General features: G+C 41.3%; 1 protein-coding gene across 1 annotated transcript in view; it reads right to left on the bottom strand.

The window, feature by feature from the left end:
• LOC126236824 (glutamate receptor ionotropic, kainate 2-like) overlaps window positions 1-15,946 on the bottom strand; it is a 238,785-nt gene that overhangs the window by 106,508 nt on the left and 116,331 nt on the right. Inside the window, exon 9 of the mRNA XM_049946424.1 lies at window positions 4,153-4,371. Coding sequence (XP_049802381.1) covers window positions 4,153-4,371 — 219 coding nt within the window. The remainder of the gene's footprint in view (window positions 1-4,152; window positions 4,372-15,946) is intronic.

The following is a 15,946-nucleotide window of genomic DNA, read 5'->3' as shown; positions in this document are numbered from 1 at the left end:
CAAAGGGGACATTTCATCAGTACCGCCGTCCGGTAGGTTGCCTACACTTCCTACGCACCACCAAATGGATCGTCAGGCACACGTGTCCCATGGAGCAGTAGTGGAACAGCCTATGTGATGAATTCTGGGCAATTATACAAACACCGTTTCACTTAAAATACGGCCGGTTTTTGAGAGTAACAGGTCATATTTATTTAAGCGAAACGGCATTATTTGAAACTTTGATTGACTGAGATGTACGGTGTCCATTTATTCAGTGGGTGTGCTGAAAAGTAATGTCTCCGAATGTTTTGATTCTGTTCTCAGTATTGATTATTATATGTAAAGTATGTTACTCCGTCGACTTACCGCTTCGCAGATGCAAACTGCAATCCTATGCCGCTAGAGTGCTCCGAATTGTCACATGTAACATGGCAGTGTAACTATGTCGCTGCTCGAGAAGCAACGTGCTGTAATCGAGTTTCGAATTCGAAGGGTTCATCCACACATGGAGCACTCTCTCCTTCAGCTGACAATGTCAGACCACACACGAGCGCTGTAGCATCTGCAACAACCCGACGCTTTGAGTTCACTGTTATCGATCATTACGCATGCAGTACCGATTGGCCCCATCTTATTTTCATCTGTTTCTGAAAATTAAGGAACATCTACTAGGTATAGCCGTACCGTAGGTGCAACCACAACGGAGGGGTATCTGTTGAGAGGCCAGACAAACGTATGGTCCCTGAAGAGGGGCAGCAGCCTTTTCGGTAGTTGCAGGGGCAACAGTCTGGATGATTGACTGATCTGGCCTTGTAACATTAACCAAAACGGCCTTGCTGTGCTGGTACTGCGAACGGCTGAAAGCAAGGGGAAACTACGGCCGTAATTTTTCCTGAGGGCATGCAGCTTTACTGTATGGATAAATGATGATGGCGCCCTTTTGGGAAATGTATAGGTTAAAGTTAGATATAGTGGGAATTAGTGAAGTTCGGTAGCAGGAGGAACAAGACTTTTGGTCACGTGAATGCAGGGTTATAAGTACAAAATCAACTAGGGGTAATGCAAGTGTAGGATTAATAATGAATAAAAAAATAGGAGTTGCGGGTAAGCTACTACAAACAACATAGTGAACGCATTATTGTGGCCAAGATAGACACGAAGCCCACGCCTGCTACAGTAGTACAAGTTTATATGCCAACTAGCTCTGCAGATGACCAAGAAATTGATGAAATGTATGATGAGATAAAAGAAATTATTCAGGTAGTGAAGGGAGACGAAAATTTAATAGTCATGGGCGACTGGAATTCGACAGTAGAAAAAGGGAGAGAAGGAAACATAGTAGGTGAATATGGATTGGGGCTAAGAAATGAAAGAGGAAGCCGCCTTGTAGAATTTTGCGCAGAGCATAACTTAATCATAGCTAACACTTGGTTCAAGAATCATGAAAGAAGGTTGTATATTATGGAAGAACCCTGGAGATACTAAAAGATATCAGATAAATTATATAATGGTAAGACAGAGATTTAGGAACCAGGTTTTAAATTGTAAGACATTTCCAGGGGCAGATGTGGACTCTGATCACAATCTATTGGTTATGAACTGTAGATTAAAACTGAAGAAACTGCAAAAAGGTGGGAATTTGAGAAGATGGGACCTGGATAAAGTGAAGGAACCAGAGGTTGCAGAGAGTTTCAGGAAGAGCATAAAGGAAAAATTGACAAGAATGGGGGAAAGAAATACAGTAGAAGAAGAATGGATAGCTTTGAGCGATGAAGTGGTGAAGGCAGCAAGGGATCAAGTAGGTAAAAAGACGAGGGCTAGTAGAATTCCTTGGGTGACAGAAGAAATACTGAATTTAATTGATGAAAGGAGAAAATATAAAAATCCAGTAAATGGAGCAGGCAAAAAGGAATACAAACGTCTCAAAAATGAGATCGACTGGAAGTGCAAAATGGCTAAATAGGCATGGCTAGAGGACAAATGTAAGGATGTAGAGGCTTACCTCACTAGGAGTAAGATAGATACCGCCTACAGGAAAATTAAAGAGACCTTTGGAGAAAAGAGAACCACTTGTATGAATATCAAGGGCTCAGATGGAAACCCAGTTCTAAGCAAAGAAGGGAAATCAGAAAGGTGGAAGGAGTATATAGAGGGACTATACAAGGCGATGTTCTTGAGGACAATATTATGGAAATGGAAGAGGATGTAGATGAAGATGAAGTGGGAGATATGATACTGCGTGAAGAATCTGATAGAGCACTGAAAGACCAAAGTCGAAACAAGGCCCCGGGAGTAGACAACATTCCATTAGAACTACTGACAGCCTTGGGAGAGCCAGTCCTGACAAAACTCTACCATCTGGTGAGCAAAATGTATGAGACAGGCGAAATACCCTCAGACTTCAAGAAGACTATAATAATTCCAATCACAAAGAAAGCAGGCGTTGACAGATGTGAAAATTAGCGAACTGTCAGTTTAATAAGTACGGCTGCAAAATACTTACGCTAATTCTGTACAGACGAATGGAAAAACTGGTAGAAGCCGACCACGGGGAAGATCAGTTTGGATTCCGCAGAAATATAGGAACACGTGAGGCAATACTGACCCTACGGCTTATCTTAGAACCTAGATTAAGGAAAGGCAAACCTACGTTTCTAGCATTTGTAGACTTAGAGAAAGCTTTTGACAATGTTGACTGGAATACACTCTTTCAAATTCTAAAGGTGGCAGGAGTGAAATACAGGGAGCGAAAGGCTATTTACAGTTTGTACAGAAACCAGATGGCAGTTATAAGAGTCGAGGGGCATGAAAGGGAAGTAGTGGTTGGGAAGGGAGTGAGACAGGGTCGTAGCCTCTCCCCGATGTTATTCAATCTGTATATTGAGCAAGCAGTAAAGGAAACAAAAGAAAAATTCGGAGTAGGTATTAAAATTCATGGAGAAGAAATAAAAATTTTACGGTTCGCCGATGACATTGTAATTGTATCAGAGACAGCAAAGGACCTGGAAGAGAAGTTGAACGGAATGGACAGTGTCTTGAAATGAGGATATAAGATGAACATCAACAAAAGCAAAACGAGGATAATGGAATGTAGTCGAATTAAGTCGGGTGATGCTGAGGGAATTAGATTAGGAAATGAGACACTTAAAGTAGTAAAGGAGTTTTGCTATTTTGGGAGCAAAGTAACTGATGATGGTCGAAGTAGAGAGGATATAAAATGTAGAGTGGCAATGGCAAGGAAAGCGTTTCTGAAGAAGAGAAGTTTGTTAACATCGAGTATAGAATTAAATGTCAGGAAGTCGTTTCTGAAAGTATTTGTATGGAGTGTAGCCATGTATGGAAGTGAAACATGGACGATAAATAGTTTGGACAAGAAGAGAATAGAAGCCTTTGAAATGTGGTGCTACAGAAGAATTCTGAAGATTAGATGGGTAGATCACGTAACTAATGAGGAAGTATTGAATAGGATTAGGGAGAAGAGGAGTTTGTGGCACAACTTGACAAGAAGAAGGGATCGGTTGGTACGACATGTTCTGAGGCATAAAGGGATAACCAATTTGGTATTGGAGGGCAGCGTGGAGGGTAAAAATCGTAGAGGGAGACCAAGAGATGAATACACTAAACAGATTCAGAATGATGTAGGCTGCAGTACGTATTGAAGAGGCTTGCACAGGATAGAGTGGCATGGAGAGCTGCATCAAACCAGTCTCAGGACTGAAGACCACAACACCAACAACAACTAGGTATTCGCTCTGATACTGATGAAGTGGTGCAAGGAGGCGAGATTGTTGCCCTATCAACAAAGTAAAACATTCTACAGTGACGGTATCAAAAAACTGGTCTCTCGTTAGGACCAACTTTTTCATAGCCAGTGTGACTAAGTTGAGAAACAAATATATAGACATGAAGAATAAAGATGTTTTATTTAAATAGCTTTCAGAGTTTTCACAAAAAACTCGGAGGCATTTGTCATGAACAAATAATAGTTTTTAACAGTCCTTTAAAGTACTTGGAAGGTTATTTAAATAGGCCAATAACACGAGTGCAGTCTACGTCAAAGTTTATAGGCCTCCAAAATTGGTATTACGTCAATGTAAGTTTAGTTTCGTATGTTTGGGACAGACGAAGATTAGACTCAGTCCATCTGAAATCATCAAGTAGATTACTTACTATTCTGGACGAAACGATGAGGTGGCGACCTTGGAGAATGCTCTGCTTCTCCTCCAGCGTCTCGGTCTCAGTCTTGCTGCTGACGAAGCCTTCCTCCGGTGTCCATTTGGCTACGGGTCTGAAGCCCGCCGCAGACAGTTCCAGCACTTCCAGTGAGAATCCCACGCGACGTCCTTCCGCGTCGAACATGATGTTGCCAGACAGGCCTTCGTGCCGCATCTGCGACCAGACACGCACAAGTGAAAACACCAAAGTGCATGGTCAGTGAACTGTATATGCAATAGGCGGTCAAGGTGATGCACTTACTGTACGACAGAAACTTATGTAGGGAAGACAATGAGGTTGTAGAAAGAATATATACTGCCTAGAATGTAACTTTATCATGCCTACCTACAAAAATTCGTACAAAATAATGTTGGCACTACTGTACATCAATGATGTGTAGCCGGCTGGAGCACCAGGTTTTAACTACGCCACTATTCCTGATATCGTCATGACTGAAGCAAGAACAGACCACAAAAATCCAGGAAAAAAAAATTGTTATTAGAAAAATGGAACTGAAATTCAGCGTTAATTGTAAGTAGTTGCCGAACACTATGATTCTCGATAATCATGGTTGACCTACCGCAAGAGAAGAGCAAGAGGATACAATGAACATCTAATTGAACCTGTTTCATAATTAGAGAAACACTGTCAAGTCAACGTCTGTAATATGGCTATGATAAGCAAATGCTTCAATACTAAGAGCAGAGTTCTACATTCGGGGAGGAGATGTTTAGGACACGAAACGTAGGAGGGCAGATCAAGTGCAAACCTTAAAAGTATAATCAAAAATCGATATTTCACGTCATTATTCTTTAAGTTGGCAGTACTTTTACCAATGATGTAAGAAATGTCCTACACGTGTTGGCATACTACAGACAAGCGAAACCCGGTCACAATACTCGTTCAAAAGGCTGCCATGCTTGCGACGTGCACCAAGGAAGAATAACGGCCTGTAACACGCTTTATGAGCAGTGCATGGTGTGAAACCTATTCAAATGCACCGGCGAATGAAGGTGCAGCCTAATGATGTATATTTGTCACTGCAGAAAGTGTATGAGTGTTGTAGAACGTTCGGAAATGGAAAAATGTGTGGTAAGTTCTATGGAACCATACTGCTGAGGTCATCGGTCGCTAGGCTTACACACTACTTAATCTAACTTAAGCTAACTTACGCTAAGGACAACACACAGCCATTCCCGAGGGAGGACACGAACATCCGACGAGTTGAGCAGCGCGAACCGTGTCAAGGCGCTTCAGTCCGCACGGCTACCCCGCGCGGCTGTTCGGAAATGTCGTGACTTCAGTGACGGACGCTCAGCGCCCGGGTCAGCTGCACCGCATTGTGGCATCAGAGTCTGCTGCAGCAACTGAAGCCATTGTGATGGAAAATCGCCGCAGAACTAATCATTAGTTACGGCTCAGCACACTTCAACATTCGTGAAGTGCTTAAGTTTCATGAAGTGTCTACAACATAAATGCTATAGCAGCTCTCTGCAGAACTCAAAGAGCGATGCGTTGACGTTTGTGAAGTACATCTGTGGCGTTTTGAAGCATAAGATGACTGCTTCCTCAAGTGGATCGTTAGAGGAGACGAAACCTTTGTACACTAGGACCAACGCGAAACAAAGAGAGCAAGCAAGTCATCAAAACCCAAGAAAAGTTTTTTGAAATTATTGCAACCAGTCCCCTTTCGTTTTGTTCAATTTTTTCCTTACTCCATAACCGGTTTCGAACCGCCTAGCGATTCATCATACGATGACACATACTTATTAATTTTCTGGAGCAGTGTGGGAGCCGTGTAGCTGTGGTAAGACGTTTTTTTTCCTTTATTGTTATTTTTATACCTGTACAATCAGGCAGGCTGGCAGCGGCATGCTACGCCGCTCTTCAGCCTTAGCGTTGACAATGATAGAACACAGAAAGAAGATCCAGAATATACATAGTGACGGGCAAAAAATAGTGGGCACAGAAACACAAAAAAACACGGAGCCGTTCACACTCGACGATAACGACACTGAAAACATGTTGACACGGCGCGCATAACACTGATGAATTCGACGGCACGGGTGAACGCATGAGCGTGACAGCGGACACTAAAAAACACAAAACGACGGCACACACACGCGAAACTGATGGCGATGATCTCCGGCGCGCGAATCTCCACATAGATTGTACGGGGACCTGCCAAGAGGGGAAGAAGGGGGGGTGGGAGGGAGAGGGGATGCCAATGGCGGAGGAGATGGTAGTAGGAACGGAGGAGGGGCTGGAGGGGAAGTGCGGGGGAGGAGTGGGGAGAAAGGGAGGAGGGAGGGAAGGGGAAGAGAAGGGAGAGAGGGTGCCCATAGGAACAAACACAGGAAGAGGGAGGGAGGATCAAAGTTGGTTGGAGGGGTAGATGGAGGGGAGGAGGGCATCATCAGGAAGGGGGAGCTGGCGGAAGCCACCTTGGGAGAGGGTGTGGAGAGTGGAGAGATGGAGAGCAGGTAGGACATGGAAGTACAGGCGCGGCAGCAGATGGGGGTGGGAGAGGATGGGAGACACCAGCGGGTGAGGAGGATCGAGTTTGCGGGAGGTGTAGAGGATCCGTATCCGTTCGAGGAAAAGGAGGAGGTGGGGGAAGGGAATTAGGTCATACAGGATCCACGTGGGGGAGGGGAGACGGATGCGATAGGCGAGGCGAAGAGCATGGCGTTCCAGGATCTGAAGGGATTTGTAAAAGGTAGGGGGAGCGGATATCCAGGCAGTGTGGGCGTAGCAAAGGATAGGGAGAATGAGGGATTTATAGGTGTGGAGGATGGTAGAGAGGTCCAGACCCCAAGTTCGGCCGGAGAGGAGTTTGTGCTGACAGAGGCGGGAGCGTGCCTCGGCTTGGATCGTCCAGAGGTGGGGGGCCCAGGAGAGTCGACGGTCGAGGGTGACACCAAGGTACTTAAGGGTGGGGGTGAGGGCGATAGGACGGCCATAGATGGTGATGTAGAAGTCGAGGAGGCGGAAGGAAGGAGTGGTTTTGCCTACTATGATCGCCTGGGATTTGGCAGGATTGTGGTAAGACGGATAAACGAAACATTTAAGCACTGACTGTGGCGAGAGTTATTCACGTTATGAGATCGATTTTATTGCTTTAGTTACAGTGATTAGTATCAGTTGGTTTGATGTTGGTGTACACAGTATTCTGGAAAACATCCAACCAACTGATACTAATCACTGTAAATAAAGCAACAATATCGATCTCGTAATGTGAATAATTCTCGCCACATTGAGTGCTTACATGTTTCGTTTGTACCTGTTGCCATAGCTCCACGACTCTCACACTGCTGCAGACAATTAATAAATATGTACCATCGGATTATGAATCACTAGGCGGTTCGAAAGCGGTAAATGAATACAAAAATTGAAAAACAAAAGAAAAGGGGACTGGTTCCAGTAATTTCAAGAAGCCTTTATTCATCACAGTCGTAGTGTTCCTCATCCATAGTGGATAAAAGTTTAAAACTCGAAAAGTTGTGGACACAGCCACTTGCAGGGAAGATATTTCGCAACTCTCTTTTGGAATGAACGAGGCGTTGTCTCGGAACACTACTGACTAGAGGAAACACCATCACCAGTGCATAATATTCAAATATGTTTTAAAAAATGATTCAGCCGGCAATAAGATCAAAACAATGTGGACTTCTCACTACAGATGTCATTTCGCAACATGAGAATGCTCGGCCTCATAGTGCCCGTGCAACACTTGCAGCCATCTGTGACCTGCGCTTTCATACTCTTGTCTCTTCCGCCATCGCAGCGAGGGATTACCACATGTTTGGGTCACTCACAGAAACGATGGGAGAAAAGAAATTTCGTTTCATTGAAGAGGTGGAGCAAGTGGTTGTAACCTTACGCGTATGTAGGCGAGGAACTTGGCCGCCTGGAGGTGATACGAGGGGAGCAGGGCGCTAGCGGGACCATGACGGAGGGTGCGCTGCGGCAGCTCCATATAGGCGGCCAGTACTCGTGAGTCCAGGTGCAAAGACGAGCAGCGTCGCTGAAAATGGGTAAATCCCAAAGCTAAGAATTTGGACGGCTTTTAATCACATTGCCTTCGTGCAGGAAACGCAGCAAAAATAGCGGAGCGTCAGACAAGTTGAAAGGTGACTTCTTACAGCTCCTTGAGAATCTATAATAATCTACAGTCATGTGTTAAAGAAAATCTTAATATATTTGCGATCTCATAAAAATGAGGCACGTCCAGTGACACAACACTATTTTCAATATATTTAAAACTACAGAAGTTAATATTTTACAATGAATAAACGTTTTCGCAATGAACCTGTGAATTAACAACTTTTAAGCGTTTCATGCGATTTCAACACACAGTGTCTCAGATGATAGCATTACATGATAGCTATCATCTCTCAAAGCCACTCATCTGTTTCTGTTTTATTTACTGGCTTATGACATGTTTAACATCTTGTTATTATGCAAATGTTTATCAGAACACCGTATCTTCCACAATTACACAGCAAATGAATACCTCATATTTTGTCATACTTGTGTATTTACTTAGTGAAAAGTTTATTATTTGGCAAGTAACTCTATTTAAACATTAATTACAATTGATAATACAAAATCATAGTAATTTAATAAATAGTCAATTGCATGTGTTAGCTGACACTACCTTTGTAAAAGGGTGTCAAAAGACGTTTCTGAAAAGCTATTTATTTATGGCCATACCTTTGTTCTATATATTGTGAATGGTATGAGTGAGACCAAATGTTTATAAGATTTATTTACTTAAATATTGTTGTAATATACAGGATGGGGCAAATAAAAGTGGCCTGGGCCATTAGTCGCGGCATTAACAGAGGAGAAAAAGACTTACAATTACTTTCAACAGGATGGAGCAACTGGCCATACAGTCAGCAGAACCTTGGAGCACATTTACACAGTCTTCACGTCTGACAAAGTTGTTAGCAGAGGTCAGTCTGGTCGCAGCCCTAGCTGGCCAATCAGGTCACTTGATCTGTCAGTGTGCGATTACTCTATGAGGGGAACACCCAAGTGTGAGATGTATCACAACAATCCTCATAGCCCTCAGAATTGCAGAAGAACATTTCGGATGAGATTGTAGCAACAGCAACTGTCCAGCTTCGATCCGCTTTCTGCAAATTGTTGACCTGGGCCCGAAATTTCCAAGATATGAATGATGGTCGCTCTCAACACCCGCTACACCCAGTTTAGTACTCCATTTCCTTTCCTCTGCTGTTTGTCTTTGTACCCTGGAGCTCTGCTCTCTGGCCACTTGTATTTGCCCCACCCTGTGTTAGTTTAGTCTGGGACCCGTAGAGCTTAAAAACGATGTATTTTTGGCGGGGACATCCTTCAGCCAACGGAAATCCAGACAGTATTGGAACACTATGGGAGTCAAGTGAAGACTGGGACTTTATGAATAAAAAGCTCAAGGGAGTGATTCTCGACACTCTAACGTTTGTGCTTGAAGGAAGCAGACCTGCCTGTGGTAAGGAGAGGTGTTCGACTGGGCACGTGATTAATACTGGGCAGTGAATGGCCACTACCATACGTTAACTTCTGAAGGAAATGTTATTTCAAAAGGTTTGTCAGTATAGGACTAACTTTTTCCACTTGTATTATGAATTTAGGATAGACACAGTATGAGTTACTGTTCTTTGTATCACAAATGTCAATTTGTGAATCATCATGTTGAACTCTGAATGTTTTTGAGCTGTAGAATATTTCATGTATTGTAATCACGAAAAGGTTGCATGGGGGCTTAATTAAAATAGAATGCAAATAATTTTAATTTTTTTGCTTTAGTAGCTGTCTGTCCGATTACGAAGTCTCGTAAACGGTTGGCCCTGACTAGTATTATTACGCTATCTGACTGCATAGAACAACAACAAAGAATGAATCTATTTCAATTGCTCACGAAGAATGCAGTGTAATAACTGTCAATGGTCTAAACCTAATGTTGGTGTGTCATGTCGTTAGCTTCCTTCCTATTAGCATAAATTTATACAGCTTCCATAAAACCTCCAGCTCATGTCACTTCAATGAAGTTTCTTGTACTAATGTCGTTCGGCGAATTACTGCAGTTCATTTTCTTATCTTAAAAATGTAAGGCACTGAGCATAAGCAAAACAAGCAATAGCGAGTAAATATACCAGTAGAGAACAGAATGTCAACAAGTGGATGCAACACAATTCCTACAACAAGGCTCTGCCAAGCGTACAATCTATAATTAATACCATAATGTGACCTAAACTCCATGTTCGCACACCGTACATCAGCATTGCTATATTCTAACTTGAAGAGTAGTTATGACAACAAAACAGAAATGTGTAAATATGCAATCCATACGCACAGCAGCAATCATATATCTTACGTAATAAACAAGTCATTAGCATCATATCAGCATAAGCAAATAAATGTTCGTGTGTCATCTTAATAAGTAAACATGAAGGCGCAAGCAGATAAATCACAAAGTGTAACCTACGTACATAACCACATCAGCACAATTAATCAGGTGACAATTATAATTTAAATAAATAAGCACAGCAGGTACATAATTAAAAAATATGACATCAGTGAAAAAGCCTAGCAGCCAAGCGATGCATAATATACACAAGTAACAACACTGTTCATTAATCAATAACTGTCAAAATCAGCAAATGTACACAAGCACGTCGCTTCACACGTAAATTCATAGAACATGAAATTTAGCACAGCGTATGAGTCACGTAATCCCAAGCAGCAAATTACGTCTAAAGTACGTACCTAGGTGGAATTATGTTACCTGAAAAATAAATTCAATTAACAGTTACCTTTTTCAGTTTATTACTTTTTTCTTCGAAATTACATTCCTCCTGAAATTTTCTCCATAGTAAGTCGTCTTAACGTCGGACATGCACAGAATTTACCTGAAGGTCTTAAATATTTTATACAACCGTATCCTGAAAAATACTGAACGTTAATAACATAATTTATAAAGTCACCATAGCTTTATACAGAATTTAGTCGGAGAAATTAGACTGTGTATTTGTTTACGTCTGTCAGTGCATTTGCACTGAGCGCTCGATCACCTGTAGACGCGTGACGTAGAAGGTGATTGTTTGCGGTCAACGACAGCCTTGTGCGGTGCGCAGACTTCACTGTTGCTTTGAGTACGCGCCGCCGCCAGAACACAGCGCGGTATCCTTGCATTCTCCGCATGTTTACGTATAACTGTTGGTTTCTCAAAAGTATGCCATTCCACAAAAATTTTTACGTTCGATATATGATGTATTCCCTTAGAGCGCCGAGATTTAAGAGTTTCTACTTCAACAGTGTTATCATGAATAATTTTGCGAATTCTATATGGACCGTTATAAAGCAGAAAAAATTTGCGACATAAGCCTTTTCCTTTATGAGACAAACGATGAGACTTAATTAGCACCTTTTGACCAACTGACAAAATTTTTAAACGACCAGGGCGTTTAGCTGATTTCTTCCTTCTTGCAGCCGCAGACGCAATATTTCGTAGAGCCAGGTTGACAACTTCAGAATGCCGCAGTTTCCGTGAAGGCGGAAAAGGAACAATTTCAGAAATGCGATTTGACGGTGCTTTGTTTTTTAATATCAATAGAGGCAGGCAGTAAAGAAGTTGAGTCATTAGGAAGTTCATTCAGAATGTTTTGAAAAATATGAAGATATTGATCCCAAGTTCTGTGATTCTGATGACAATAAAGACGGCACAATTTATTGATTTCCTTCATCCATCTCTCTGAAGCATTAGATTGAGGGTGAAAAAGTGAAATAAAAAAATTGGTTCAATCTTTCGACGCCGTAGAGTACGAAGCCAAATTTTAGAGCGAAACTGTGATCCATTATCTGATATAACCTTATCAACATAACCAACTTCTTTAAGAAAATGTTTGGTGAAAGCGTTAGATACTGAACGAGCTGTTGCCTTGCGTAAAGGTGTAAAACACACATATTTTGATGTCAATTCCACTGCTACGAAAATGTACGCAAAACCATTAGTAGAACGAACCACTGGACCGAACAAATCGACTGCAGCCATCTCCTTTAATTTCGCTGGACTGATAGGAAACAACGGTGCTCTGTGAGAAACAATTGGCGGCTTAGCCTGTTGACATAATTTGCATTTGGCAAGAACAGATCGAATACGTTTTTCCATATTACTGAAGTAGCAATTTTCTCGCAATTTATGAAAGCATTTTCTGGGACCAAAGTGCGCATAACTGAAATGTGTGTACCAAATCAATTTATTGACCCACTCATCAGGAATACAAACTAACCAAACAGAGTTGTCGACCGATTTTCGTTTAAAAAGAATATCATTGCGAACTAAATAATACTGTCTGATCGCTACGCTTTCCTTTCTCCTCCACTTCTCCTTAATGTCCTTCCAGATTGGATCCTTATTTTGCTCCTTAGCGATGTCCTGGAGCGAAGACGAAATAAAGTTCTCAAACGCAACACCTTGAATGTACATCAAACAATAATGGTTTTCTTTGCAGTCCTCTTCAGCACTTTGTTTCAAACCCATAGGTGCACGTGATAAAGCATCAGCAACAATGTTTGAAGATCCCTGCCGGCCGAAGTGGCCGTGCGGTTAAAGGCGCTGCAGTCTGGAACCGCAGGACCACTACGGTCGCAGGTTCGAATCCTGCCTCGGGCATGGATGTTTGTGATGTCCTTAGGTTAGTTAGGTTTAACTAGTTCTAAGTTCTAGGGGACTAATGACCTCAGCAGTTGAGTCCCATAGCGCTCAGAGCCATTTGAACCATTTTTTGAAGATCCCTGTATGTAAACAATACTAAAATCAAATTCCTGTAGGTACAACGCCCATCGTGACAATCTGCCATGAGTTAATTTTGTTGACATAAGAAATTCCAAAGCTCGATGATCAGTGTAAACCTTAGTATGTCTACCAAACAAAAATGTGCGAAATTTTGTGAAAGCCCAAACAACAGCCAAAGCTTCAAGTTCCGTAATCGAATAATTCTTTTCGGATTTAGAGAGAACACGACTTCCAAATGCAATAGTCTTCTGTACTACAACGCCGTTTTCTTCTATCTCTTGAAATAAATGTGCACCTAGGCCTTTGTATGATGAGTCCGTCGCCAAACAAAAATCTTTAGATAAATCCGGATGTGAAAGAAGTCGAGCAGCAACTAAAGCATCACGAAGTTGTTCAAATTCTGACTGAGCTTCCTCATCCCAACACCAATTAGAATTTTTTCCAGATAGTTCACATAAACGAGGTGTGGCCAAATTGTCCAATCTAACAAAGCGTCTAAGAAAATTACAGACACCAAGGAAACTACGAACATCACGTTTTGTGGTAGCAACAGCATAATTACGAATAGCGTCTAGTTTCTCTGGATCAGGGAGAATACCTTCTGTAGAAATAATGTGACCGAGAAATTTCACCTGAGAACGACCAAATTCAGATTTTTCCAAGTTCACTGTCATGCCAACTCGTGAAAAATACGTAATAATGAATCCAAAATTTTGTTATGCTCACTCCAAGAACGTTTAGCAATAAGAATATCGTCAACATATGAAGTAATATTGTCACGAAGATAAACAGGTAAAATTTCATTTAAACTACGAATGAATGCTGCAGAAGATACAGTAAGTCCAAACGGTAATTTCCGAAACTGGTAACAGTTACCAAAGGCTAAAAAGGGAGTATATTTTCTACAATCAGGTTCTACAATCAGGTTCTATTTGCCAAAAACTTGCGCGCATATCAATCGTGGATAAAACTTTAATTCCATGGAAATGTTGAAGAAGTTCATCTAAATTTTGTGGACGGTCAGTTTCAGGAATAATAATATTATTTATCTGTCTGGAATCCAGAACCAAACGAATTGACCCATCCTTTTTAAGAACAACGTGTAATGGGCTGGTATAAGGGCTGACTGCTGGCTCAATAATGCCCTGATCTAACATGTATTGAAGTTCATTCTTAACCTTGTCTCTGTAAGCCAAAGGAATAGCGTACGTTTTTCCGTGAAATGGTGTGTGTTCTTTTACTTTAAATAAATATTGTAAGCCTTGTATAGTTCCTGTGTGATGACTAAACACTGTAGCATGTAAAGTCAAAATATGGTGCAGCTCTTCTCTTGCAACGTCATCTGGCACTTCAGCTTTTTTAACCTTTTCATTAATTAATTCTTCGCTACTAATTATATCCTCCATCGCGTCTCTGTATCTATTGTCATTGTCATGAATAAACACACTGTCGTCATAATGCTCAACGAAAACATCAGAAGTAAGAAACCTTAAACATTTTGTATCTGATTCAGATCTTGCTAAACACTCGAAAAATTTCAAACATTTCGGCATTCCGGCAACAGTCAAATTCACACTTCCTTCTTTAAAGTTCAAAATTGCCTTATGTGTGTTAAGAAACTCCATACCTAATATAATCTGTGTACTGAGTAATGGAACAATAATAAAATTAGCAGACAATTCGTATCCTTGACAAATGAAATTTAGGTTGGTCTGTTGTTTGACTTCCACACCTTTTCCAGAAATCGCTCCTCGAATTGTAGTTTTAGAAATAGGTAACACAGGACAGGCAATAGTTCTTTCACATATACGAAAAACTGATTCACTAATGACGTTCAATGGGCTCCCAGAATCTAAAACTGCAGTGAACTTATTCTTACCCACACATACTTCAATAACAGGATGTAAAAATGCGTCTACATTATTTTCCTTTTCGCCTAGCAAAATGTCTCTCATATCTTCCAGGTGTACGTAGTGTAGAGTTGTAGTGTCATTACTTTCTGAACCGTCTATATTGCTGCCAGAAGCCGAAGCTGCAAGTCATGGTCGATTGTTTGCGTCACGTCTTTGATTATTCCCGCCATTTCGCGGATCAATTTCTACTATTTCCACTTGTCTCTCTGAATTTCTGTCACGCGGAGGATGCCAATTAGGTCCTTCCTGTCTGTTAGATGCAAATTCTTGGTTGTGTCTGTTATTAAAATTTCTGTTTTCCTGTCTGTCTGCATAACTACTTCTTGTATAATTTCGACTGTCACTTCTGAAATTACTGTTAGACCTACTACCCTGGTTATTTCTGTAGTAAGATTTTATATTATTGTATGAATAATTTCTGTCTTGATGATACCGATTACTGTTTCCGTATGATTGATCATTCCGGTAAGAATTACCGTTATTATAATTGTCTGTGTAATTTCTGTTAGAACGTCTGTTATTGTCATAAGGCTGGTATCTATTGTCCTGTCTGTTACGTCTGTTATTCTCAAAGTTACCCATATAACGCCCGTTCCGATCACTATCCCTTTTCTCTGAAAATCTATCGTAATTACTGTTACTGAAAAAGTTACAAGAAGTCCCGTCGTCGTTGTCATACTCAAGTTCTTGTAACAAAGTCTTAAAAGTCTCAATGTCGTCTTTACATCTTCCAGCTAAAGCAATTTGTCTTATGGATTGTGGCAGCTTAGTTAAACAAATGCGAATTCATTCAGTCGGGCTATAAGGGTTGGACAGGAACTGATTCTTTCGAATCATGTCTTCAAAGTATTCTGCCGGCGTGCGGAACTCAGACTGTTTAAAATTACGCTGCATAATCAGACTATGTTTGACTCTGTCTTGTGTGTTTTCGGACCAATATGCCGATAGAAATGCATGATAAAAATCATTCAGATTATTACAATCTCTAATGAGTGCGCGCATCCGCGTCGCCGGTTCGTTTTCTAAATAT

This window comes from Schistocerca nitens, chromosome 2, assembly GCF_023898315.1.
Source record: "Schistocerca nitens isolate TAMUIC-IGC-003100 chromosome 2, iqSchNite1.1, whole genome shotgun sequence".
Taxonomy (NCBI): Eukaryota; Metazoa; Arthropoda; class Insecta; order Orthoptera; family Acrididae; genus Schistocerca; species Schistocerca nitens.
Note: the sequence above shows the minus strand (reverse complement) of the source record. Positions and strands in the feature narration are given on the sequence as shown.